At 45.2% G+C, this 27,730-nt stretch overlaps 1 protein-coding gene across 1 annotated transcript in view; it reads left to right on the forward strand.

The window, feature by feature from the left end:
• The window catches only part of OBI1 (ORC ubiquitin ligase 1), a 36,506-nt gene that overhangs the window by 1,681 nt on the left and 7,095 nt on the right, over positions 1-27,730 (forward strand). Inside the window, exons 2-5 of the mRNA XM_032226972.1 lie at positions 16,496-16,631; positions 18,314-18,405; positions 19,942-20,190; positions 27,262-27,350. Of these exons, the coding sequence (XP_032082863.1) occupies positions 16,496-16,631; positions 18,314-18,405; positions 19,942-20,190; positions 27,262-27,350 (566 nt within the window). The remainder of the gene's footprint in view (positions 1-16,495; positions 16,632-18,313; positions 18,406-19,941; positions 20,191-27,261; positions 27,351-27,730) is intronic.

Genomic DNA, 27,730 nt, shown 5'->3' on the forward strand with positions numbered 1-27,730 from the left:
GTATAATAATAATATAATTCTTGCTGCCATGCAAATGTAGCAGAGCTTCAGGAAATCCTTTGCAAGGAAAAGATAGAACTGGACACGATTCTCTTTCTTTCCCTCTCTCCTCCCTCTCTCTCACCTTCTCTCTCTCCTTCTTTCCTTCTTGGGTGGCGAAGATTCATGCCTTTCAATTAGGATTGTCGTTTTGTCAGTAGTTGTGAGTAACCCATTTGGGGGGTTTGGACGGTGCTTAATCGAGGTTCGGTAGGCCAAATAACACCCACAACTGAGCCCGAAATGTCTTATGTCTGTTGCTGAGCAAGACATTGGTTCAGCGAGCATGGTCCCTCCCGTTCTGCAACCTTTCTTGCCGCCTTGGTTAAGTGAACCGCTGCGATTGTTAAATTTAGAAAGCCGGCTGTTCAGGGATGAACCTGGCTTCTCCATTGACTTCGCTTGTTAGAAAGTTGTCAAAAAGAGGGGATCACAGGACTCCGGGGCCCTGCGACCGTCATAACTATGAACCAGTTTGCCAAGTGTGTCAAATTTCGATCGCATGACCCTGGGGATCAGTGGTGGGTTTCAAAAATGTTTGGAACCTCTTCTGTAGGTGTGGCCTGCTTTCCGGGTCCACTGGTGGAACCTCTTCTAACTGGTTCAGTAGATTTGACGAACCGATTCTACCAAACTGGTGTGAACCGGTAGGAACCCATTTCTGCTGGGGATGCTGCAGAAGTTGTAGAAAAATGGAAAGAAAAATGGTTGTCAGTCCCTTCCCCCCCCCCCAGTGCTGTTGTAACTTTGAACGGTAATTAAATGAACTGTCGTAAGTCAAGGAGTACCTGTGTGAGTTGCTGATTCTTTTTCCTCTGCATGTTGTGTTGTCATTGGGTTTTCCCTTACTCATCATCTTCTAAGGTCCAAAGGCTTGGAAAGATTTGAAGGTCAGAAATTGTAGACTGGTTGTGACAGCTCGTTCTGAGCTACAGTGATTTTGGGATCTGTATTACTATCTGCCTTTGATCTGTTACGGCTTTCCGCTGTCCTTATCCACCTCCATTTGTTAGATTTATGAGGTGTCCAGTTTCTCCCCTAAGACGATCCTGTTACTGTCATGGCCCACGGAAGAAAGGCTTTCCTCCCCCACCCACCCCAGAATTGGTGACTGTTCTCCTGATGGCCTGCTCCATTGTTGAGTTCTCCCTCCTGAATTGACTTCTAAGAAACTGTTTTATTGCTAGGCCCTTGCAAAAAGGTAAATTAAGGTTTCCCAGAGTTTGCTGCTCATCCTTATTTCTCAGCCAAGGGAGCCAGTGTGGTCCGAAGACATTTTCTGTGGACATGTGTGGCCAGCATGGCTAAACACCAAAGATGCACAGAACTTTTATTACCTTCCCACCGAAGTGGTATCTGTTCATCTACTTGCATTTGCATGCTTTCAAACTGCTAGGTGGGCAGTAGATGAGGTAAGAACGGGAGCTCAGCCTGTTGCACGATGTTTGAACCCAGGCTGTCAGCTTTCCAGCTGACATGCTCGCCGTCTTTAACCTCTGAACCATCGCTCCACAATGCAATCACTTTGCAGTGTTGATATATCTTTGCACATAAAGGTATTAACTGTATCCTTTTTCTTCACTTTTCTCTGTACAAGGAGCACTTAAAGATATCATAAAAACAAATATCAGTAGCACTTAGACTTAAACAGTGCTTTCCAGCCCTCTCTTAAGCGGTTTATAGAGTCACCATATTGCCTCCAACAATTCCTCATTTTTACCAACCTTGGAAGGATGGAAGGCTGAATCAACCTTGAGCCGGTTGAGAATTGAACTGCTGACGGTTGGCAGAATTAGCCTGCAATACTGTATTCTAACCACTGTGCCATCACAGCACAGCCTATATAAATTTGAATAAAAATGCATGGGTTAAAAATGGATAACAAAAGCAGAGGTATCTAATCTAATGCAGATTTATGTTTATGTAGATGTGGATTCTATAGATTATTATCTATATAGACTTAATGTATCTGTAGATTTAGCCTTGCAATGACATTTTTGCTTCCCTCCCAACCCCCGAGGATGGTGTCCTTTAATGATGATAACCTTAGTCTGTATGATAAAGGTCAAACTCATGAAATGGATATTTCTAAATCAATGCAGAAATGAGATGATCAGGCTCCAAGATGTAAAGACAAGGATCACTAACACAACCTTGGTTTGACTTCTGTGTCTTTGATTTGATTATCAATTAGCTCTACCTCACTTTCACCTTTACGTATTGCTTGATTCGACCTTGAGCTGGTGAGAATCGAACTTCAGGCAGCCGGCAGTCAGCAGAAGTAACCTGCAGTATTGCATTCTAACCCCTGCGCCACCCACAGCTTATATGGGTAAAAGAATGTCAAAATAGTATTAATATCTACTAATGGTCTGATGGAACAGTACGGGTAGCCCTCACCTTACAAACTATTCATTTAGTGGCCTTTCAAAGTTGCAACAGTGCTAAATCAAGTGACGACCATTCTTCATACTTATGACAACTGCAGCATTCCCGAGGGTCAGAATTCAGGCGCTTGGCAACTGACTTGTCTTTATGATGGTTGTCGTGTCCCGGGCTCATGTGATCCCCCCTTTTGCATCCTTCTGACGAGCAAAGTCAATAGGGAAACCAGATTCACTTAACAGCCAAGGAACTAAACTGTAATTACTAACTTAACCACTGCAGTGATCCACTTAACTGAAGCAAAAAGAAAAAAAAATGAAAAAGTTGTAAACAGAAATTTTGGGCTCAGTTGTGTGTGTACGTTGAGGACTAGCTGTGCAGTTTTTACTGTTGCCTAATTTGGCGGCGATGAAGTCTTATCGGCTCCGTAGAAAGAAGCTGGCCTCCAAGGAAGACTGGAGACCAGTTTCCCAGCCTTGGGAACCTGAAAATACGTGGACTTCAACTCCCAGTATATCCCAGCCAGCATTCTGGCTACAGAACAATGAGCTGGCTCACACAAGAGGAAGTGGATTTTCAGTTCTCCTGAAATTTTAAAAGCAAAAAGCAATACTAACAGGAAGCTTCTGTCATTTAATCCCAGCTGCGTACGGTCCCTTAAAAGTACAGCGGATTCCAATCAGGCCAATATACTTGCATATTTTGAATACTTTTTGATGAGAATTCATCACAGTGGGTGTTACCGTAATCTGGAGATAAACACATTATAATTATAATTATTAAATGTATTATTCCCCTGCCTTCTTGGAGCTTAGGGAGATAGATAGATAGATAGATAGATAGATAGATAAGTAGATAGATAGATAGATAGATAGATAGATAGATAGATAGATAGATAGATAGATAGATAGATAGATAGATAGATAGATAGATAGATAGATAGATAGTAGATGGATGAATTGTTGTTATTAGTTGCGAAGTCATGTCCAACTTATTGTGACCCCATGGACAATGTTCCCCCAGGCCTTCCTGTCCTCTCCCATCCTCCGGAGTCCATTTAAGCTCACCCATACTGCTTCAGTGACTCCATCCAACCACCTCATTCTTTGCCTTCCCCTTCGTCTTTTGCCTTCAGTCGTTCCCAGCTTTAGGCTCTTCTCCAGTGAGTCCTTCCTTCTCATTAGGTGACCAAAGTACTTGAGTTTCATCTTCAGGATCTGGCCTTCTAAGGAGCAGTCAGGGTTGACCTTCTCTAGGAGTTACTGGTTTGATCGCCTTGCAGTCCAAGAGACTCGCAGGAGTCTTCTCCAGCACCGTAGTTCAAAGTTGGTTATAATAGGATGCTCTTAATTTTATATATCCTATTAAATTAAGAGCATGGATTGGTCAAATGGATTTTAACATGCTTCTTTCTAACTCCCCGAGCAAAAATTGAAGCCTTACTTTACTAAAACATTGGTCCTGTGTTCTGAATGCTTCGTTTTCAAGAAAGACGGCAAAAAGACTAATCAAATCTTTATTATAGTCATAGACCAGCATAAGCATTTTCATTATGGTTCTCTCCCACAGCGAGAATAAGATTAACAAACTCGTAACTTTGCACCTGAATGCTCAGAGTAGCAGTTTATTTGCTTTATATTCTGTATAGGAAATTGGCTGAAGTATGGATGGTGTTAGTTTAATATTGGCAATTATATGTGGGGCTGGATCATTATTGTGTAACATTATAGTTCTTTTTTTTCCCCCCAGTCTTGTTTGGAGTTTAATCTAAGAACAAAGATGTATTGGTTTAACTTAAAAATGGGCAGACGTTAAACAGGAATCTTTAAGTGATTTTCAGTTTATATTCTATATAGGAAATAGGCTGAAGTATGGATCACATTATTTTAATATTGGCAATTATATGTGGTGTTGGGTCATTGTGTAACATATTTCTTTTTTTCAGACTTGTTTGGTGTATAAATTAAGGACAAAGATGTATTGGTTTAACTCAAAAATGGCCAGACATTAGACAGGAATCTTTTAAGTGACTTTCAGTTTAAGTTCTATATATAGGAAATCGGCTGAAGTATGGATGGTGTTAGTTTAATATTGGCAATTATGTGTGGAGTTGGGTCATCGTTGCATAACATTACATTTCTTCTTTTTTTTAAGGCTTATTTGGAGTATAATTTAAGGACAAACATGATGTATTGGTTTAGCTCAGGAATAGCTCATAATGTTTAGAGTGGAATCTAGGTGATTTTCAGTTTGAAAAAGAAAAGATGAATTGCTCATTTGAATGTAAAATAAACCCCTCTTAAGAATGGAAGAAGCATTGGATGAATTTGTGGGTGAAAAAAAAATCACTTCTGGCACTGAAAAGAATCTCTGGATTAGGAACGCAGAGAGGGAGGGAGGGAGATGGGCAGGTTAAGAAATTTTTTTGTTGTTAGTTGCAACCTATCGAAGTCGTGTCCAACCCATCACGACCCCACGGACAACGTTCCTCCAGGCCTTCCTGTCCTCCACCATCCTCTGGAGCCCATTTAAGCTCACACCGACTGCTTCAGTGACTCCATCCAGCCACCTCATTCTCTGCCGTCCCCTTCTTCTTTTGCCCTCCATCTTTCCCAGCATTAGGCTCTTCTCCAGGGAGTCCTTCCTTCTCATTAGGTGGCCAAAATATTTGAGTTTCATCTTCAGGATCTGGCCTGCTAAAGAGCAGTCAGGGTTGATCTCCTCTAGGACTGAGCCAAGGTGGCGCAGTGGTTAAAAGCAGCACTGCAGGCTACTGCTAGATCAGCAGGTCAGCGGTTCAAATCTCACCGGCTCAGGGTTGACTCAGCCTTCCATCCTTCCGAGGTGGGTAAAATGAGGACCCAGATTGTTGGGGGCAATATGCTGACTCTCTGTAAACCGCTTAGAGAGGCCTGAAAGGCCTATGAAGCGGTATATAAGTCTACTGCTAAGTCTACTGCTATTGACCGGTTTGATGGCCTTAGGTACATGATGGTGAACCTATGGCACACGTGCCACAAGCCTCAGCTCCAGTGTGCATGCTGGCCAGCTGATTTTCGGGCTTCTGGAGGGCCGGAGGAGGCCGTTTTCGCCCTTCCCAGATTTCCAGAAAGCAAAAAAAGTTCATTTCCAAACTTCCGGTTGGGCCATTTTTCACCCTTCCAAGCCTCCTGAGGTTTTCCTGAAGCCTGGGGGGGGGGGGCAAAAAACAGCCCAACGGGCAAACCGGAAGTTCGTTCCCGGCCGGAGGAGGGTGTTTTCTTTCCCCAACCCCCCAGGCTTCAGGAAAGCTTCCGGAGCCTGGGGAGAGTGAAAATCCCCCTATTGGGGGGGGGGGCGTTGACACACACGTGGGGGGACGCGCATGCATGCGCAAGTGTAGGGGTCGTGTGCACAGGTGGGTGGGCACATGCACAATAGCATGCACCATTTTGGCACACCTTCAGAAAAAGGTTAGCCATCGCTGCCTTAGGTTAAGAAATAAAATGCATTTAGAGATGTGTAAGTACTAAGCTGGTGATTAATAAGAAGTTTCAACCAATAGAAGGAAGTCTTATAGTTTTGTCAGGGAGAAAAAAAAACCCTGGATGTAAGTCATCAGCGTTCTTGAGGAGAGAGAGACACACCTCATAGTTTCCAAAATGTGTTTATAAAACTGAAGCAAGCTTGTTGTTTGTTTATTCCTCTCCCTAGCAAATGAAAAGTGAAAGCAGTACAGGTAGTTCTGGACTTATATTCACTGAGTGGCTGTTTAAAGTTATAATTCACCTGAGGTTACAATTGAATTTCAGCTGAGTTAAGGAAGTCTCCTTAAAATGGATAGAGGAGAATATTTGTATGTCAAGGTTGAACTGAGAGGTTCTTGCTGCTTTCTGAGCTTGGTGGTTTTCTCGCAGATGTTTCATTACCAAACTAGGTAACATAATCAGTGCACCTTGTTTGAGTCATGTTAACTTAGTTTGGGCAATGAAACATCGGCGAGAAAACCACCAAGCTCAGAAAGCCCCAATAACCCCTCATGTCAACCTTAACATACAGATTTTCTCTTGTCAGTTTAAAGAGAAACCACCAACTGAATTAGTGGAGAAGGCGAAATTAACTGCTTTAATTAGAGATAATGGACTAGACCAGCGGTTCTCAACCTGTAGGTCGGGACCCCTTTGGGGGGGGGGGTCAACGACCCTTTCACAATGGTCGCCTGAGACCATGGGAAAACACATATTTTTGAAAAAAATACGGAAAACATAAAATAATTTTATGGTTGGGGGTCACCACAACATGAGGAACTGTATTATTAGGAAGGTTGAGACCTACTGGACTAGACAGCTATATGAGAGACTGGAAACTGGACTTTCTATGTCTTAAATATAATAGAAAATTCATAGAGGGATTTGAAGATTAGTGCAATGTTTAGCTCAACCTGTTGACTGCTTTTTCTTCCTTCTCTCTCTCTCTCTCTCTCCCTCCCTCCCTCTCCCTCTCTCTCTCCCTCTCCCTCTCTCTCCCCCTCTCTCTCTCTTAGAGTTGGAAGGGACCTTGGAGGTCTTCTAGTCCAACCCCCTGCTCAGGCAGGAAACCCTATATCAGTGATGGTGAACCTTTTCAGCACCAGTGCTGAGACTGGAATGTGGGTGCATGCACACACGCATGCCAGAGTGCCGGAAACACAAAGATTAGATGGCTGGTCTGCATGTACACGCCAGAAACCAGAAGAGCAGCTGGCGATGGCGCATGTGCCCACAGAGAGGGCTCTGAGTGCCACCTCTGGCATTTGTCCCATAGGTTCACCATCACTGCCCGATCCCATTTCAGACAAATCACATGATGTGTGTGAAAAATGGGCCCAAGTCCCCTGTTTTCAGTGCTATTGTAATTTTGGTCACTAAATGATTGCTGTAAATCGAGAACTGCCTGTAGTCCACTGTCCAAGTATTAGGCTTTATCTTTAAGTAGCCTGGCCTATTTGGCTTCAGGTGAAACTCTCCACCTGGATTTCATAAATGATTTATGCAGAAAATCAGTCTTGAAGTTGTCAGTGCCTGTTCTCGTGAATTAACGTATTGATTTCTTGCGTCTTAGTTTCTTGTGTTGGATTTGAATGGAAATAGAATGACAGTTGGTCTTACCTGAACGGTTATTTTAAGAGGTGTTTGCAGGATGGGCCAGAGATGGCATTATCCCAGCCATTGGCCTCGAGACTGGGTTGAAGCTGAAGCCACGCCTCTGGGATCCTCTCCTCTGACTCTAGTTTCAATGCAGTATGCGCTCCCAAGATCCTGAAAACAAGTCACAAAGGAGACACCTACACACACACACACACACACACACACACACAGTCTATCTAACTTAGGGTGGGAACTGGCCCATCCTGCAAACACCTCTTAAAATGACAGTTCAGGTAAGACCAACTGTCATTTTCCAGAGTGGGTTTGCAGGATGGTCTAGAGATGGGACATACCCAAGTTTCGTCCCAAGGGTGGGCCCTCACTGATCCAACAGGACCTGTTCCAGGTCCCTGCGGCCAAATGCTGCTTCGGAAGATGCGAAGGCATCCAGCCTGTAGTGCCGGATGAAGGGCAACGGGGATGCCCACGTCACTGCCCTGCAGATGTCTTACATAGCGGCCTGGGAGGCCCAGGCCGCTGAGGTGGCCGCACTCCAGTGGTGGGATTGAAATAATTTAACAACCGGTTCTCTGCCCTAATGACCAGCTGTGTAGGTGGTGCTCGGTGGTCATGTGACTGAGTGGGCATGGCCAACTCAACATTACTCACTTCAATGGATGCTTCGCCTTAGCTGTTACAATGTAATAAGTAAACCGGAGAGGCAGTTTCTATAAGCAGGCCAATAAAGATTAGGCTAGAAGCAACACCAGAATGTTTCCTTCCAGTCTTCCTTACAGGATTAGCCATGTAAAGTGAAAAAAACAAAAACAAAATGAGATTTCTTCCAACAACCGGTTTTCTGAACTGCTTAGAAAGTTAACAACCGGTTCTCCCGAATAGGTGCGAACTGGCTGAATCCCACCATTGCCGCACTCCTAGTGGAGTGGGCTGTGATGCCGGCCGGAACCGGCAATTTCTGTGCCTCGTAGGCGAGGGCAATGGCCAGATGGAGCCACCGGCTAAGGGTGGATGGGGAGACTCTCTTCCCTAGCGATGAGGGTTGGAATGACACAAACAGAGCCTCAGACCTACGAAACTCTGCCGTCCGCCTTAGGTAAATCCGTAAGGCTCTTCTTACATCTAAACGGTGCCAACTGTGCTCCCGCTCCCTGGTCGGGTCTGGGCAGAAGTCCAGAAGAACCACCACCTGTGCCCAGTGGAAAGCCTTGTTTACCTTTGGCAGGAAAGCTGGGTCCAGGCATAGCACTACCTTGTTATTGTGAAAAGTACATAGATCCTCCCTGGAGATGCGAGCCCCCAGCTCCGAGACTTGCCTAGCCGAGGTGATAGCCACCAGGAACACAACCTTACAAGTGAGGAACTTCCGGCTAACCATCCGGAGTGGTTCAAAAGGCTTGGTCATAAGGGCCCGTAGCACCGTGGGAAGGTGCCACGTAGGAAACCTGTAGATTGGTGGTGGATGAAGGTGGGCTGCCCCCTTTAGGAACCTCTTAACTAAGGGCAAACGAGGTAGCTGAATGGGACCCTCCCCAGGTAGCACCATGGCCAATGCTGCCAACTGTCTCCTAACCGTGGCTAGGGACAGGCCCTTGTCCAGACCCTCCTGGAAGAAATCTAGGACTTGAGGGACCGTGGCCCTGGAGGGGGTGACGTGGGTGGCCTGGCACCAGGAGACAAACGTCTCCCAAGTGGAATCGTAAATCCTGTTGGTTGACTGTCTGTGGGAGGCCTCGATGGTTCTGATCACCTTTTGGGACAGGAGGGCACCTCTCAGGCGCTCCCGCTCAGTCTCCACACGTCCAGTTGGAGCCACTGTGGATCTGGATGGACCAACTTCCCCTGTAGCAATCTCACCTCCCCCCAGGGAATCCTCCACGGTCTCCCTGCCGACTGAGCAGGTCCACGAACCAAGCTCTCCTGGGCCAGTAGGGGGCCACTAGATTACTTCAGCCTGCTCTCTGACTACCTTCTGGATGACCCAGGGAAGGAGAGGTGGGGGGTGCGTACAGGAGTCCGACCAGCCACTTGGAGCGAAGGGCGTTGACCCCCTCCATTCCCCGAGATGGGAACTGAGAGAAGAACCACCACAGCTGAGCATTGGACAGAGTGGTGAACAGGTCCACCACTGGTCTCCCGAACCTCTGGCAGATCCTCTGGAAGAGCTCCTTGGACAGACTCCACTCTCCGTTGTCTACTGTCTCCCAGCTCAGCCAGTCCGCCTGATGGTTGTCAACGCTGGTGGTGTATTCTGCTCAGATGGAGCACAGGTGTTTCTCTGCCCAGTATCCCAGTGACATTGCCTCGGTGTGCAACGCCCTGGATCGTGTGCCCCTCTGTCAATTGATGTGTGCCTTAGCTGGAACGTTATCTGGAATCCTGCCTGGAAGGGCCCCCTAGGGGTGACCTGGACCTGGAGGGGGAGGGACTGATCCTGCCCTGCAGAGCCCTAAACCTCTTTGCCCTGGAGAAAGTTCTCACCAAGACCTCCTAGCTTCGTCTCTTTGGCTGGCACGGGAAGGGCGAGTGTCAGCCGAGGCTTTAAGGCTCCTGGAAGAGGCAGTGGGATGCTGCCTGGTGAAAGTCCCCTCCCCAGGAGACATGGGGGGGGAGGGCATCTACCCACCATCACACAACTACTTACAACCACTCCTCGTGCTTCCTACAATTTGCTCCTCACCCACACCTCCGCCGCTAGAATGGCAAGGTCCTCACTCCTTTTGTCGCACACTCCGAATTTTAAAACACCACCGGGGCGCATTTCAGGGTTGCTGCGGCTTCTCAGGGAGTCTGCTGCTGCCACGCTGCTTCCCAGCTGCCTCTGCTGCTCCTGGGGCTTCTTGCTGCTGCTGCAGCGAGGTGTGCTCTCCTTTTAGGCTTCTGGGCTGTCAGACTGTAAACCAGGGCCGATCTGCCCTCTCGGGGCTCCACGTGGTCGCCGCCAAAATAGCCACTGGGACAGCGACCCAGTCACCGGAGCCTCCAAGCCCTGAGATTTAACCCTTGAATAGCTGGGAAAATCACAGCTAATAGCAGGGACTTACTGGGAAGTGAAGGAAGGGTCTCCTTGTGGGAAGGAAGCAAGTTGAGCCGAGGATGGTCCAGAAAAGTTGAATCAGATCAGGAGTCAAGAATTTACAACCTCTCTTTGGCCAGACTGGATTGAAACTGGAGTCAGAGGAGAGGAGCCCAGAGGCGTGGCTTCAAGTTCAACCCAGTCTCAGGGCCAATTGGCTGTGATAATACCATCTCTGGACCATCCTGCAAACCCACTCTGGAAAATTATCACTTTTTTCTCTCTCTCCTATGTCATCCAATCTATTGGTTGGGGGGGGGGGGGTCGCTTCCAGGTTTCCGCAATTTTTTTCTATTTAGGTATAAACAGAGTTCATGCCACAAGGGTTGTGTTGTTTGCAAAACAGATTCCTTGAGTGGTGCTGTGCAAATCAGCTGTAGAGACAATCCCCTTCACCTTGAGCTGATCCCCTCCTTCAACCCTTTAATGCACTGATCCCCAAACTACGACCCGCAGGCCAGATACGGCCCGCCAATGCAAAGTATACGGTCCACGGAGTTGTTGGATTCAGCCCCGCTCCTTGCCCTGCCCTTCACCATTGGCCTTATCTTCCAGCGAGCATCCACTCCAGCTACACTTCCGATTAGTTATTTCACCGGTTGAGCTGTACTTCTGATCACACCGCGGCTGCCAAAGGGTGCTGGGGAAGACCAGCTGATTGAGGGGTGATCTCGCCCATGCAGCCATTTGATCCAGGGCTGCTGGGCGAGTAGGGGAGGGGCAAGTACAGCAAGGACAAAGTCAAAATGCACTGCTAAATTGGCCACGCCCACCCAGTCACATTCCCACCTAGCCACACCCACCCAGCCAGTCCGCCCCCCCAACAGTCTGAAGGACCATGAATCGGCCCCCTGTTTAAAAAGTTTTAAAGCATAGGTAGAGGACAGATTACTTTTTGCCATCAAGATAGATTACTATATAGAAAGTCCTTGACATTTTGTTATTGCAAAGTCCTGTCCGACCCATTGTGACCCCTTTGGACAATGTTCCTCCAGGCCTTCCTGTCCTTTATCATCCTCTGAAGTCCATTTAAGCTCACGTCTATTGCTTTGGTGACTCCATCCAGCCACCTCATTCTCTGCCATCCCCTTCTATTGCCCTCAATCTTTCCCAGCATGAGGCTCTTCTCCAGTGAGTCCTTCCTTCTCATTCGCTGGCCAAAGTACTTGAGTTTCATCTTCAGGATCTGGTCTTCCAAAGAGCAGTCAGGGTTGATCTCCTCTAGGTTTGATGGCCTTGCAGTCCAAGGTACTCACAGGAGTCTTCTCCAGCACCATAGTTCAAAGGCCTCAATTCTTTGGCACTCACTTTTCTTATGGTCCAACTTTCACAACCATGAATTTGCAACTGGGAAGACTTAGCAGTTTTTTTAGTGACTGTTCGAAGTGAAAATAGCAGTGAAAAAAGTTTTTCACACCCTTGTAGCATCCCCACAGTCACGTGATCAAAAATGTTTGGTAACTGGTGTCAACCCTGAAGCTGATCTGACTGAGGCCATTTTAAGGCTTCAATGTTGCCACACTGGAGCTGAGGGATAGGAAGAGAGGAATGAAGAGAGCTGAGATTTGTAGCCAAAACAAAATACTTGGGAACCAAGGACATTCCCAGAGACAGGAGGAGAGAGGAGGAGTGAAATTACCAGGAAACCAGATAACACCTTGATTGGACCATGTGACATTATTTGGGCAAGGAGGAAAACTTTTAATTAGGCGAAAATCGTGGGATTGACCAGATTTGCTCCTGTACACATAGGGCAGGGGTGTCCAAATTGGACAACTTTAAAACTTGTGGACTTCAACAGCATGGCTGGCTGAGGAATTCTGGGAATGGAAGTCCACAAGACTTAAGAGTTGCCAAGTTTGGAGACTTTTGACATAGGGCATCATAAGTGGCTACATAAAAGCTAACAACCAAGTTCAATCCTGGTTAGTCATTAGATGGGGAAACTACCTGACAAGTTCTCAGAAGATAGCAAGACACTTGGAGTCAAACTCAGCTTAAAGGTGATTGGACTTTAAGAACAGCAGACCCACAACCCTTGAGAAATTAGAGTTGTGTTTAATTTCGTGTTGCATCTTCAATCTGCTGGAAAGAAGGACAACTTAGCAGCACAAAGAGCGAGGACTTTGGGGAGTAAAAGTAACTTTAGAGACCACAAGGAATGCTTTTTATAGAGGGCATTAAGCAATGCAGAGGGTTTCCCCCCCCCCCCACTGAAATGCTGAATCCCAAAAGCTTGTGCAGGATTTTCAATTAAAGAGAAATCTTATTAGTAAGGTCCTTCAGAAAGTTATTTCTCTAAACTGTTACTTTGCTCTTGGAGGAAAATGCATAAGCATCTTGTTAAGTTACAAGCGTTTGAAACCTAATTCTCCGTGGTCCAATGAATTTTATCTCATAACAGAATTGCATGCTGCGTAAAGATAGTTGTGCTCTTTGCATTGGAAAAATCTCAGCAGGATTAATAAAAACTTTTTTTGCCCTTTAGGGAAAACTCTGTTTTTGTTTTTTGGCCTAGAGTAGTGATGGCTAGCTAACCTCTTTATCATCATGTGGCAAATGCGTGTGCGTGCACCTGCACCCATAATGCAATGTGCGTGCAACACTCCTCCCCCCCGTACCCCATTTTGGACCTGGAAAGCCGCCCGCACTAGCCTAGAAGCCAAAGTGGGGCACGGGTGCTGCGCGAGGCCCCAAAATGCAGTGCGAGTGCCCCCTGCAAATGGGCCCACACACACATGCACGCATGTGCCCCAACCCTGTGCATGCACGGCAGAGACCCAAAAACCAGCTGGCCAGTGGGAGGCCCGCGCACATGCATGGTGGAGCGACGGCTGACATGCCCACAGAGATTGTTCCACATGGCACACGTGCCATAGGTCCGCCATCACGGGCCTAGAGGGAGAAGAAAGAAAATTGGCCAAGTGAATTCTTCGATATGGCTTAAAAATTGGGAGTTTATTGTTTTTTATCTTCTTTCCGGATCCTTTGTTTTAGGTTTTATGCAAAAGAAATATCCAATATAACATAAGGAAACTTACCGTATTTTTCGGGGTATAAGACGCTCTGAAGTATAAAACGCACCTAGCTTTTGGGGAGGAAAACAAGGGAAAAATATCTGCCTCTGCCTCCCAGCAATTTGCCTCCTTGCAACAAACAGCAAACAGTACAGACAAAATACACTGTTTGTAGTGTTATATTTCAGACTATACTTGTACCAATGCTGATTGTTAAGTTGTCTAAACAATAATAAAGCAGTCTTTAAAAAATAAGTCTAATAATTTGAACATTCTATAGGCATTTATAGTTATTGACTTACCTCCTTGCAGCAAACAGCAAACAGCCTGAACTAGTACAAGAAAAAAAAATCTGCCTCTGCCTCCCAGCAATTTGCCTCTTGGAGGAAACAGCAAGTTTCAATTTCAATTTAAGCATGGGCTTCCCGATTATCAGCTGTTTCAGGTAAAGCCCAAATTTCCTCGTTTGCTGCAAGGAAATAAATTGCTTGGAGGCAGAGGCCAAAGGGTGAGGGACGGTGGGTGGGTGGGGATACATTCAGTATATAAGACGCACCCAAATTTTCACCCTCTTTTAGGGAGGGAGAAAGTTGCGTCTTATACTCCGAAAAATATGGTGATATGCCTGTTTAGAATTAGTCGGGAACGACTAGCACATATGTGCGAGGAGAACCTTTACCTTACTTATTTGAAGAGGTAGGTAATGAAATATTATTGTGACACTTTATTGGGTATCAGAGCAATAGATTATATACTTTCATTATCTAGCTGTCTTTAAACCTGAAAAGATGCAGGGCAGATGAAATTCATATTTGCTAAATCTGGAGGACATTACTGGTGATAGGATAATATAGGTAGTCCTCGATTTACAACAGTTTAGTGACCCCGTTCAGAGTTACGATGGCACTGGAAAAAAGTGACTTATGACTGCTTTTCACACTTAACTACTGTTGAAGCATCTCCATGGCCAAATGACCAAAATTCAGGCCTTTGGCAACTGACTCATAGTTACGATGATTGCAGTGTCGCGGGAGGGGTGGTGTCATATGATCCCCTTTAGCGACCTTCTGACAAGTAAAGTCGAGGAAACCAGATTCACTTAACAACAGAGGTGTTGGTAACTTTAAGATATGTAGAGGCATGCTGACTGGGGAATTCTGGGAGTTGAAGTTCACAAGTCTTAGTTTGGCAGCTTTATCATTTCAGACAAATGTCTCTTCTCAAAAACCTCCAGTGATGGAGCCTCCACAACCTCTGAAGGAAAAGCCATTCCACTGGTTAATTGCTCTGTCAGAAAAAACTACTTATTTCTAGATTGCTAATAGAATAGAATAGAATAGAATAGAATAGAATAGAATAGAATAGAATAGAATAGAATATCAGAGTTGGAAGGGACTTTTGAGGTCTTCTAGTCCAACCCCCTGCTTAGGCAGAAAACCACTTCAGACAAATGGTCATCCAACGTCTTCTTTAAAACTTCCAGTGATGGAACATTCACAACTTCTGGAGGCAAGCAGTTCCACTGATTAATTGTTCTAACTCTCAGGAAATTTCTCCTCAGTTCTAAGTTGCTTCTCTCCTTGATCAGTTTCCACCCATTGCTTCTTGTCCTGCCCTCAGGTGCTTTGGAGAATAGTTTGACTCCCTCTTCTTTGTGGCAGCCCCTGAGATATTGGAACACTGCTATCTCTCATGTCTCCCCTAGTCCTTCATTTCGTTAAACTAGACATACCCAGTTCCTGCAGCCGTTCTTTATATGTTTTAGCCTCCAGTCCCCTAATCATCTTTGTTGCTCTTCTCTGCACTCTTTCGAGAGTCTCAACATCCTTATTTTACATCATGGCAACCAAAACCTGGATGGTTTTGGATTAGTTTCCACCCATTGCTTCTTGTCCTGCCTTCTGGTGCTTCGGAGAATAGCTTGACTCCCTCTTCTTTGTGACAGCCCCTTGGATATTGGAGCATGAGCAACATGGAGATGGCCCATGCTGTTGCAAGTGTTAGCTTCATAGTGTTGATTTCTGACGTTATTTTGAATGGGGAGATTTAAAAGGACTGAGGAGGGGGTAATTTCTGTATGTATATCATTGAATAAAACAGAGACTTTAGCTTGATTAGGAACTTAATTTATAGGCGTTCCAAGAACATGTGAATCTTAAGTGATGAAGCTTCTATAATTAATCTATCCTATCTTATCTTATCACTGGAAGCGAAGAGATTGGACTGCCATCTGTCAGAAATGATGTAGGGTCTCCTGCTTGGGTGGTGTGTGTGTGGACTAGATGACCTACAAGGTCCCTTCCAACTCTGTTATTCTGTATATTCAGTGTGCCATTTTTGCTTCCTTTTTGCTTCTGTATATAATCGGCTTGGACTTGTTTGAGAAGATGGGCACCATGGTAATGAGTAAATAGGCAAGTTCAGTGGTGGGTTCCGGATGCCATTCCATCCCGAGCGCGCATGTGTCTTAGTGCCTCTGCGAGCCTCCACAATTCTCCAGCTACTCAGCAGAGCGTCGCACAGGCATTGTATGCACCATGTTCATGCGCAGAAGCGCAGAAGACTTAAAAGACCGGTAAGGAGCTCGGGCAAGTGGATGGACCCTCCGGGGCACCGTACCGGAACTGTATCCAGTACTCCGGGCAGGCTCCGGTACACCCGTACTGAGGCGTACTGTCTGCAACCCACCACTGGGCAAGTTGCAGAGTGGATGGTAACATAGTAAGTGTGGCCAGGGGAAAAGCTTACTTCCAGCTTGTAGGGTCATTGTTCTTTGAATGCCAAATGTGAATTGTTGCTTTTATTCCCTCCAAGCAAAAAGTTTTAACTGTTAACCCTTCCTTCTTTCTCCTAAGGTCCGTCATCCGGTCATCTGTGCCAACAACCACGTCTTCTGCTCCATTTGCATTGAAGTCTGGCTTAAGAACAACAGCCAGTGTCCTGCTTGTAGGATACCCATCACCCCTGACAACCCTTGCAAAGAGGTCTTAGGTAAAGTAACTCTCTTTCCCCTTAAATATGTACACTGCTCTTTTATACCCGATGGAGGAAGTCCTTAACTTACGACCACAATTGAAATTTGGGAAGTGAGTTTTGCCCCGTTGTACGATTTGCCTTGCCACATTTCTTTAAGCAAATCTCTGCCATTGTTAAATTAGTTACACGGTTGTTAAGTGAATCTGTTTTCCCCATGAACGGTGCTTGTCGCAAATGGGGATCACGTGACTCCCGGGACACTGCCACTGTCATAAATGTGAGTCAGTTGTCAAGCATCTGAGTGTAAATCACAGGGATGCGGCAACAGTCATGTGAAAACTGGTCATATGTCACTTTTTTTCAGTGCTGCTCTAACTTCAAACCAGAACTATTTCTTTTGGGAATCATAAGCAATAAACATAACAAGGGGGTAATCTACTTAATAATACATATTATTACGGCAGCAAGAATGGTCTTTGCCCCAAACTGGAAAAACAGGGAAATTCCACAAGAAGAGGAAGAAGTAATTAGGAAAATTCTGATTTGGGCTGAAATGGATAAATTGACGTGGGAATTGAAGAAGACGAATCAGAATATTATAAGATCTGGGATAAATTTTTATCAATGGTTGGAACAAGAAAGAAAAGGACCCAAAATAAGCAATTTATAGAATGGAGAGTAGAATTATGTATGAAATCATCACAGGGAAAATGTGTGAGACAAGAACAAAGCAACATGAATGGAAATACGATAGCCTTATTTTTGTAAATGCTGAATAGACCAATTGTAAATAAGCATGGTGGTTATAATGTCTAACTTTACATTCTAGTATGTATGGCAGAAACATTGCCAGGACGGTTACAATGTGTCCAATGTTTTAATGTGTGTTTAATAAAAAAAAACATTTTAATTTTTTAAAAAGTAACTTCAAACAGGTTAATAAATGAATAGTTGTAAGTCGAGGACTGCCTGTACAGAGTGATAAAGCTAATCCTTTGTTTCTTTTTTTTTTAAGGTTTTATTTCTTTTAAAAAACACAAATATTTCATCACTCGTCAATCATTAAAACATTGAAGTACAATTTTTTGTATGCCCCTCCCTCCCTCCACCCCCCAACCCCCTCCTCCTTCCCCCCCCCCCCGACTTCCCAAAACCCGTACACGGTATGGATTTTTAACTAACACAGTCTAAAATCTATTGAGAAAAAAGAAATTAAGAAATTAATGACATTCTACATTGACCTTAGCTTCTTCTTACTGAACTAACTTTAAACAGTTTAAATCATTTCTGATCTTAAGCATAGGCTAACTGGAATTTCTTAGTCCCATATTTATTTTGTATATAGTCAATCCATTTTTTCCAATCTCGTTTATATCTCTCATTTGAGTGATCTTTAAGATATGCTGATATTTTAGCCATCTCGGCTAAGTTTGTGACTTTCAATGTCCATTCTTGGATTGTAGACAAGTCTTCCTTCTTCCAGTATTGCGCCACCAACAGTCTTGCTGCAGTTATTAGGTGCAGAATCAAGTTAGTCTCTGCCACTGTAAAGTCAGTACATATACCTATACAAACAATCCTTTGTTTCTTGATGGGGAGAGGCCCTTTTGCTTGAGATCAGAGGGGGGAAAAAGGAATTTTTCCTCTGCAAGTCTGAAAAATATTGAAATGGGATGGTTTTTGTTTTTTTGCTGCAGGAGGAACAAGCGAAAGCAATCCCGTATTTAGCCCTGCCGTCCGAAAACAGCTTCGCAAAACCAGACTCGAGATACTGCACAAAGAATACGAGGTAATACTTAGAGCAAAGAGGGGCTTTTCAGAAATACTTTATTGCATTCGCATGACTGATAAGAGATGGCATATCTCTACCTCCAAAAGTGCTTTTTTTTGCAGCGAAGATGTTTAAAAACAGGTCCTCCAAATGTTGGAAATGTAATCAAGGACTGGGCACATACTATCACATGTGTTGGACGTGTCCAATTGTGGGATTCAATATTTTTTTTTACTACCGGTTCTGTGGGCGTGACTTGGTGGGCGTGGCATGGCTTGGTGGGTGTGGCAGAGGAAGGATACTGCAAAATCCCCATTCCCTCCCGATCAGCTGGGACTCGGGAGGCAGAGAATAGATGGGCGTGATGCCAGTCAGAGGTGGTATTTACCAGTTCTCCGAACTACTCAATTTTTCTGCTACCAGTTCTCCAGAACTGGTCAGAATTAGCTGAATACCACCGCCAAAAGCAAAAAAAAAAAAAAAAAAATGGTTGCAAATGCACACATGGTTAGGAAAAAGTTAAAATGACATATAGATTATAATCCAGAATTATTTTTCTTAGAAAAATAATATTTTTCTAGAAAAATAATATTTTTCTAGAAAAATATGAGAAAGGGAAAGGTTTCCAGCACTTACATGGTTCCTCTTCATGGGTGCCGGAGCGCCAGAAAATGGGCCGAAGAACAGCCAAAACACAGAGTGTTTGGGGCCATTTTCGGGCTGCTTTCAGTCCATTTTGGGGGTGTTTTGGGGGTGTTTTCATGCTGTTTTTCAGCTCATTTTCGGCACATTTTTTAGGTCGAAAATGGCCTGAAAATTGGCCTGAAAATTGGCCAAAAAACAGACATTTCTATGCTGTCTAGCTGGTCTTTGGGTTTCCGGCACGAACACACATGCCCATGTACATGCATGCACACAAATTCCGGTTTGGGTACTCCATGCTGAAAAAGTTCCCTATCACTGGTATATACTATATATTCAACAATTAACTTTTATGTTGCCTCACATCTGAAGTGCTTTAAGTCAGAGCAACTAAATCACATCTGCCTTACTCTGCTATCAGAAATAAGATGGTGAGCAAGATGATTTTTTGGTACCCAAGTTTCCTTGAAAATAAGACCAGGTATTATATTAATCCCCCCCCCCAAAAAAAAATACATTAGGGATTATTTTTCTGGCTAGGGTTTATTTTTAGGAAAATGCAGTACTAAAATGCCTCCATCTGGCTGACAATCTCAACTGGGGCTTATTTTGGGGGTAGGGCTCATATTACGAGCATCCTGAAAAATCATGCTAGGGCTAATTTTATGGTTGGGTCTTATTTTCAGGGAAACACAATATGATCCAGCAGAATTGTGTCTCTCTGAATGGGGCCCACACACAGGTTCATTTGGCGAAACCCTGAAATGTAGAATAATAATTATCGGATTCTGGACTACGGTCACCCTTCAAAGGCTTCCCCTGAGAATTAAAACCTTGTGGCTTGATCTGCTTTAAACTGTTACTGTTTTCATCCGTGGCCTCTACTTCACTCTGGGTCTTTTCTTCCATTAGGATGAGATAGAATCACTGCAGAAAGAATTGGAAACTCTGAAAGGAGAAAACCTCAGCCTGGAGTCCCAGCTCAAATCTGTCCTGCACCCTGAGACCTTGCAAGTGCCGGAGAGAAACCAGGAGTCTCCACAACCTTCAGACAATGAGCACAAAGTGGACACTGAGACTTTGGCAGCGTGGACCCAGAAGCTCCAGGCCGCCAATGACATGTATGAGAAAGTGAAGGAGGACATGGAAAAATTAATGGAGGTAACGTGTGTTAATGCAACTAGGTGGACATCTAAGCATTGACGGTTGGCAGGGATTGGGAATTCAAATTGTCTAAGCCAGGGGTCAGGAGCCACATGTGGCTACGGAGCCACATGTGGCTTTTTCATCCCTCCGCTGCGGCTCTCTGTTCCCGGTTTGCGCGTTGGGTGATTTTTCGCCCCCCTGAGGCTTCAGGGAAACCACCTGAAGCCTCCGGGGAGCAAAAAATGGCCGAATATCGAGGCCAAAAATCAGCTGGCCAGCGTGCACATGTGCACTGGAGCTGACAGGGCAACGCCTCGGGCAGTGCCCTCATAAATGACTCTGCATGCCACCTGCGGCATGCGTGCCACAGGTGTGCCATCACGGGCCTATACCATTCCAGACACGTAGCTGTCCCAGTCACTTCTTGAAAGCCTCCAGTGATGGAGCACCCACAACCTCTGAAGACAAGCCTGTGCACATGTCCTTGAGAGCCGGGAGAAGGAAGAGACGCTGCAGGCCAGGAGACAGAGAGATAAGAAACAGCCCAGCCCTCAAAAGGAATATGGGTGTGGCAGGCCTCTTACAAAGAACCCTTCCTAGTTTCTTCAGCTGTGAAAGCAAGGAGGCGAAATATACTCCGACTTGCAAAATTCTGCTGCTGTAAAGGTAGCATTGGATATGATTATTCTACACTATCATGCTCATATCTATATAACTCAGTGCCTCTGTGAAAGGTAAGGATGACTACTGTGTTTGTAGTGCAATCAGAACATTGCATGTGTTGAAGTTGTTTTAACGCAAACCAAAGATGCCTTTTAAAAAACAAATTTACATCATATTCTTATGCATGCCAGTGCTGTGTGTGAGGTAATTTAAGGTGTTTCTGACAAGTGTCGTTGGCATCTTCATATCCGGTCACATGGGTGGCAAGCCACTCCCATCCAGTCACATGGGTGACAAGCCACTCCCACAAAGGAGGCCACACCCACAGAGTAGGTTCGAACAATTTTTGAAACCCACCACTGCAATGCATGCTTGCACTTAACCAAATAAGAAGGCATTGCCCCAAATATCTTTTTAAAACAAATTGCAAGCTTTCAGCTTTAAACCTGAGCTATCGGTGAAAGTCCTACCTGTGAAGCATTATATTTGTTCTTGTGTCATTCCACCTTGCCTGGGTTTCCTATGTACCATTTAAGAATTAAACTGTCCCCATTTTGGTAATCAGGGCCAAGGCAGAAACAAAATTGATTTAATGGAGGTGACTTCGAATTCAATGGATTTAATTAGGATTATCTTCATTTACCACAACCTGGCTGATTTGGGCAGATTTGGAAAAAGCTAAACAGGGAGTCAGGAATTTGGGATAGTGAAATTTAGGCATGAGAATGGGAAGGCAAAAAGCAGGAAGGAAGACATGTTGACAAGAACCAGAGGGGCCAAACCGGAATAAGCCAGCAAGCCACTCCCATCCAGTCACATGGGCGACAAGCCACTCCCACAAAGGAGGCCACACCCACAGAGTAGGTTCGAACAATTTTTGAAACCCACCACTGATTGGTACTCAGTGGTTGGTGCTTCTTGTCTGCATCACCTTGAAGGGCTTATAGTACAGTAGAGAAAACAAGCAAAATAAAGATTCAGTAATGGTCAGTTGACCTTATGTCCCTTGACCACAGTCAAAGATCCAATTAAATGAAGAACACTCTTGCAGAGCGATGTACTTTTTCGTGCTTTTATTGTAAGATCAAGCGGAAATGCTCCTAATGGCCCATAAATAGGACCAGGCACCTCTTTGCTATACACTTCTCCTCCATCCACAGAATCACAGGGCCTCCCTCAGGATCAGGTTAACTGATGCCCTGCAGCTAATTGGGAGTTTCATCTCCTATCGGATAATAGTTCTCTAAGCCCACTGTTAGGAGATTGCATGACCATTTCGCTCCATGATATCTCAAGGGTGTGAATTACCGGGCCTCTAACTTCTGGCAGCCTTCCTTAACCATGGCAGAGAAGTTTCGCAGATATCAAGCTCCAGCAATAATTGGAAAATACCATTGCACATTTAAACATGAAAATTCTGAGAACATCGGACGATGCTACCTAGATTCCTGTTGGCATCACAGGGGGATTTCATACATTGCAAAGATTTCTCACTGCGGGTGCAGAATTTATCTGTTCCCCTGTATGATATTTAGTTTATTCGAAGAAAGTTACAATACCAAACACCAAAATATTTTTTTTTTAAAAAAATTGCTTAAAAGAGGAAAAAGACACAACAAACATCACATTAAAAAGAAAAAGAGTCTTTAAAAAAAGACTTAACACAGAGACACATAATGTCTTCCCTGATTGAATGCTGATTGATAAAATACAGCAATGTTAGTTCCCCACTCCTTGGGGAGCAGGCCAAAAGAATTTTAAACTATTAAATCTGTTTAGAGATTGTTGGCCTGTCATCTGTCTACTACAGTGGTTCCCAAACTTGGCAACTTTAAAACTTGTGGACTTCAACTCCCAGAATTCTCCAGCCAGCAGAGCTGGGAGTTGAAGTCCACAAGTTTGGGAACCACTGGTCTACTATATTAATCGCAAGGTAGGAAAAATAGCAATTACTCTATAAAAGTAATTGAAATGTTAATTTTTTGTCTGAAATGGTATAGGGCCCTGATGGCGAACCTATGGCAGGCATGCCCCTGGTGGCACGTGGAGCCATATCTGAGGGCATGCAAGGGGTTGCCCTATGTCAGCTCCAGCGCGCATGTGTGTGCCGGCCAGCTGATTTTCGGCCTTCCGGAGGGCATGGGGAGGCTGTTTTTGCCCTCCTCAAACTTCAGGAAAGCCTCAGAAAAGTGAAAAACAGGCCCAGTGGGCCCACTGGAAGTTCAAAAACGAGCTTCCGTTGAGCCGTTTTTAGCCCTCCTCAGGCTTCAGGAGGCTTTCCTGAAACCTGGGGAGGGCGAAAAACAGGCCCATCGGAAGTCAGGAAACGTGCCGTTTCCTGCCTCCAGAGGGTCCGGAGGGAGGGGGACGCCGTTTTCGCCCTCCCCAGGCTCCAAGAAAGCCATGCACGCATGCACGGGGGAGCAGCGGGGGGATCGTGCATGCATGCTCAGGTGGGCAGCGGGGGGGTTAATTACAGGTGTGGGCATGCACGATAGCACGGGCACACACTTTTGCCACCTGAGGGGATAAAAGGTTCGCCACCCCTGGTATAGGGTCTCCTGTGAGCAGGGGATTGGGCTAGAAGACCTCCACGCTCCCTTTCCACTTTGTTGTTTTCTTATATTCTGTATACATGTCACAAATGCCTGAAGGTTTATTTCCTTGTCAACAACCTGAAGGAAAACGTCAGAATCACTGGCCTGTTTTGTCTACTGGCCCTTTTTTTGCCAATCCAGGCGCTGCTAATTGCATTAGGCCGTTTTCCTTTTTCAATATCGATGAACAGATTTCCTTTCAAGGATTCCGATAATCTATCGTGTATCTGGCTGACGACCTCTTGTTTTGCAAATGTCATCTCACTGGCTCAGAGAGAGAGGCCCTCCCGGCCTTTCTGGGGCTAACCTATAATTTGTGTGATTCCATTTACTGAAACAGGGCCCTGGTGTCCTAGTGATTTAAAAGGGACATTTTAGGGTTTAAAAGAACCTGCCCTAAAGCCTTTCATTTTGTTGGAGAGAGGGAGGGGAAAGGAGGGAATTGAGGGAGGGAGGAAAACAAGGGAGGGAGGACGGAAGAAAGGAAGGGGAGGGAAGTGAGGGAACCGAAGCAAGGGAGAGAGGGAGGAACAAAGGAAGGATGGAAGGAAGGAAGGGGAGAGAAGCAAAGGAAACGAGGGAGGAAGGAGAGAGAAACAAGAGAGGGAGGGAGGAAGGGTGGAAGGAAGGAAGAGGAGGGAAGCGAGGGAGGAGTGGGAAGCAAGGCAGAGAGGGAATAACGAAGGAAGGATGGAAGGAAGGAAGGGGAGAGAAGCAAAGAAAACGAGGGAGGAAGGGGAGAGAAACGAGAGAGGGAGGGAGGAAGAATGGAAGGAAGGAAGGGGAGGGAAGCGAGGGAGGAGTGGGAAGCAAGGCAGAGAGGGATGAACGAAGAAAGGATGGAAGGAAGGGGAGAGAAGCAAACGAGGGAGGAAGGGGAGGGAAACAAGAGAGGGAGGGTGGAAGGAAGGGAGAGAGGGAGGAACGAAGGAAGGAAGGAAGGGGATGGAAGCGAGGGAGGGAGAGATGAAGGGGAGGGAAGCAAGGGGGGGAGGAACGAAGGAAGGAAGGGGAGGGAAGCGAAGGAAGGGGGGAGGAGAGGGAAACAAGGAAGAGAGGAAGAAAGGAAGGGGAGGGAAGCGAGGGAAGGAAAGATAGGGAAGCAAGGGAGGGTGGGAAGGGAAGAAGGAAAGTAAGGGAGGGGAGGGAAGCAAGGGAGAGAGGAAGGATGGAAGGAAAGAAATTAATTAAGAGCAACATCATGCCATCATGAACTAAAACAACCGTGCTAAAACCCAAGAACATCAAAATTTAACAATTGGTAAAATTATCAAGAACCAAGGCACGAACCTCCCTGTTCAGGAGCCCTCTCTGCTTGTAATCGTAGTTCATGACAAGACTGATGTAAAACCAGCTTCACCGAATCAAATGTGTTCAGTTTATCAAAAAGAACTTTGTGTGCGAAGCATTTAAGACTTTATTAGTTCCCTTCCTTTTCCAACAATGAGAAAACTGAGCAGCTACAAGGCAACTTTTGGTAACTAAAAGCTTATAATTTAGATCATCGCTCTGCTTAAATGAATTGGGAAAATCGTGTTGATCTAAATAGTTGGGCTGGGATTGAGTACAAGTAGTCCTTCAATTATCACCATTCATGCAGTGGCCGTTTGAAATTACTCTGGCACTGAAAAAAGTGACTTGGAACTGGTCCCCACACTTACAACTTACAACTTCTCCAGCCTCTTCATGATCACATGATTAAAATTTGGGTGCTTACCAGCCAGCTTGTACAGATAGTCCTGTATATCCAAATTACCTTAGAAGGAAGGAGGGAATATAGGAGAGAAGGAAGGGGGGAAGGAAGGAGGAAAGGAAGGGGGAAAGGAAGGAGAGAAGGAGAAAAGAAAGGAGGGAAAGAAGGAAGGAGGGAAGGAAGGAGGGAAAGGAGAGAAGGAGGGAAGGGGAAGGAGGGAGGGAGGAAGGGGAGTAGGAGAGAAGAAACGAGGGAAGGAAAGAGGGAGGGAGGGAAGAAGAAGTAGCACCGTTGTAAGATAAGATGGATCTATGGGATGATAAAAAAGCAATCTTCAAGTATATTGTCAACAGTAGGGAAAAATTGTTATAAATACATATTATTAATAACAGTTATGAGATCATATAATTGTGAATGTATATATGAAATTGATAAAATAAAATAAAATAAAAAAACAAATTACTTTTACAACAAAAGACATGAAATCCATACATTGCTCATCCCTGGAAGAGTTGTCAATCAGGACAGAGCTGGAAGGGACTTTGGAGGTCTTCTAGTCCAACCCCCTGCTCAAGCAGGAGACCCTATACAGTTCGAGACAAGTGGCTCTCCAGTCTTAAATACCTCCAGTGACGAAGCACCCACAACTTCTGGAGGCAAGCTGTTCCTCTGAGTAACTCTCCTCCCTGTTAGGAAGTTTCTGTTCAATTCCAGCTTGCTTCTCTCCTTGATTAATTTCCATCCATGGTTTCTTGTCTTGCCTTCTGGTGCTGTGGAAAATAAATTTACCCCCTCTTCTTTATGGCAGCCCCTCAGATATCGGAACACTGCTATCCTGTCCCCCCTCCCCCTACTCCTTCTTTTCTCTAGGCTGGCCATACCCAATTCCTGCAACCGTTCTTCATATGTTTTACGTGGCTTAATAGATTAGCCCAATGGGAAGCAGCTTTTCGAATGTTCTAAATTTCTTGATACAGTATGTGTGCGCCCGTATCTGGACTTTATTGCATTTTTTTTCCCAAAGAAAATAAGTTTTATTCACTGAGTCATAGTGAATGACTTGGCTTGTCAAAAGGTATCCTTCCAGAAATGTTGCCCACGTAAAATGGCAAACAGATGATTGTCATGAGTTTTGTTCTGTCTGTCTGTCTGTGTGTGTGTGTGTGTGTGTGTGTGTGAGAGAGAGAGAGAGAGAGAGAGAGAGAGAGAGAGAGAAAGAGAAAGAGAGAAAGAGAAGCATGGTGCGTAAGGTTAGGGGACCATGGATCATTTTGCCGGAGGAACAGATTAAGATTTAGTTTATTTGTATGCCGCCCTTCTCCGGGAGGGACAGCCCGGCGAACAACTCAAAAGGGGAAAAGGGGATACAAACACAATACACGTAATTAAAATACACAAGAGTCATACAGCCATACAAGTCGAGAGGGGAGGGGAACTCATCAACCCCAGGCCTGCACAGCCAGGTTTTGACGGCTTTCCGGAAGGCCTGGAGAGAGGTGAGGGTCCGAATCTCCGCGGGGAGTTCATTCCAAAGGGCCGGAGCTGCTACAGAGAAGGCCCTCCCCCGGGTGGTAGCCAGATGGCATTGGCCATCCGGGAAGGAAGGAGAGGCAGAAAAGGGAGAGAGAGAGAGAGAGAGAGAGAGAGGTGCATTGTAGATGTGTATATCTGTCTCTTTAAAAAGAAAGTCTATGCCACTGAGTAATCTTTGTCCGCTTGGAAGAACATACGGTAGACGTTCAACATTCATTTTGCTGATACCTGCACACCGCCATGTCAATCCATTTAAAGAATTTTGTCAGGGAGTGGAGGCAGGAAACATTGAATTGCCATTAGTATATCTCTTTTAATGATCGTCAGGTTGAACTAACACAGCTCTTGTTTATTTCCCTGGATAGCAGCCTCGCGGCGTATTTTGGAATTATGAATTTAAAATGTCTGTTCTCTTGCCAGTTTCCGCCTGCCCGTCTCCCAGGGTAATTTTTAAGTGGTGTCTCTGTTGGACGGGGGGGATCTTTCTAGGATCTCGGCCATGGCTGCTGTTACCTTTTCGTCCCCTCCTTCTTAAAATCGGGCCTGGTTGGAAGAGATGTGAGTCTTGTTGACGTTGTTAATAATTTTACTTCCACGTAGGTGAATAAGAAACTGAGGCTTGAAAACGGTAGCCTTGCCAGGGAGAACTTGCAGCTCAAGGCTGAGGTTGGAAGCAGGTCGCCCCAGAGGTATGTAAATATTTTAAAACCCTTCCATGCATTTTTCATGGGGCTGGGCTTTAACTCTTAATGGGCGAAAACAGGGAAGGTGCAATGAGGCGAGGGAGCTAAAAGGAATGTCTAGGCAATGTCTCCTCTTTGCGGTTTGTAGGCTGCTTACAAGGGTCGGCCCAGGTTGGTTTCTAACGCATCTATATATATTTTTTTACTGTTGCCTTTTTGTTACATTTGTTATATTTATGCTGATAAATAAATAAAGGGAGACTAGTATAGATCTATTTCAAGCTATTTCAAGGCAACAGTAAAAAAATATTGGGTTTCTGTCTGAATGGTCTCTTGTGACGAGCCGAAGACAGAGAGTGGAAGTGTGACCTTCCTCCCATATTTGG

Source organism: Thamnophis elegans, chromosome 11 (genome assembly GCF_009769535.1).
Source record: "Thamnophis elegans isolate rThaEle1 chromosome 11, rThaEle1.pri, whole genome shotgun sequence".
NCBI classification, from domain to species: Eukaryota; Metazoa; Chordata; class Lepidosauria; order Squamata; family Colubridae; genus Thamnophis; species Thamnophis elegans.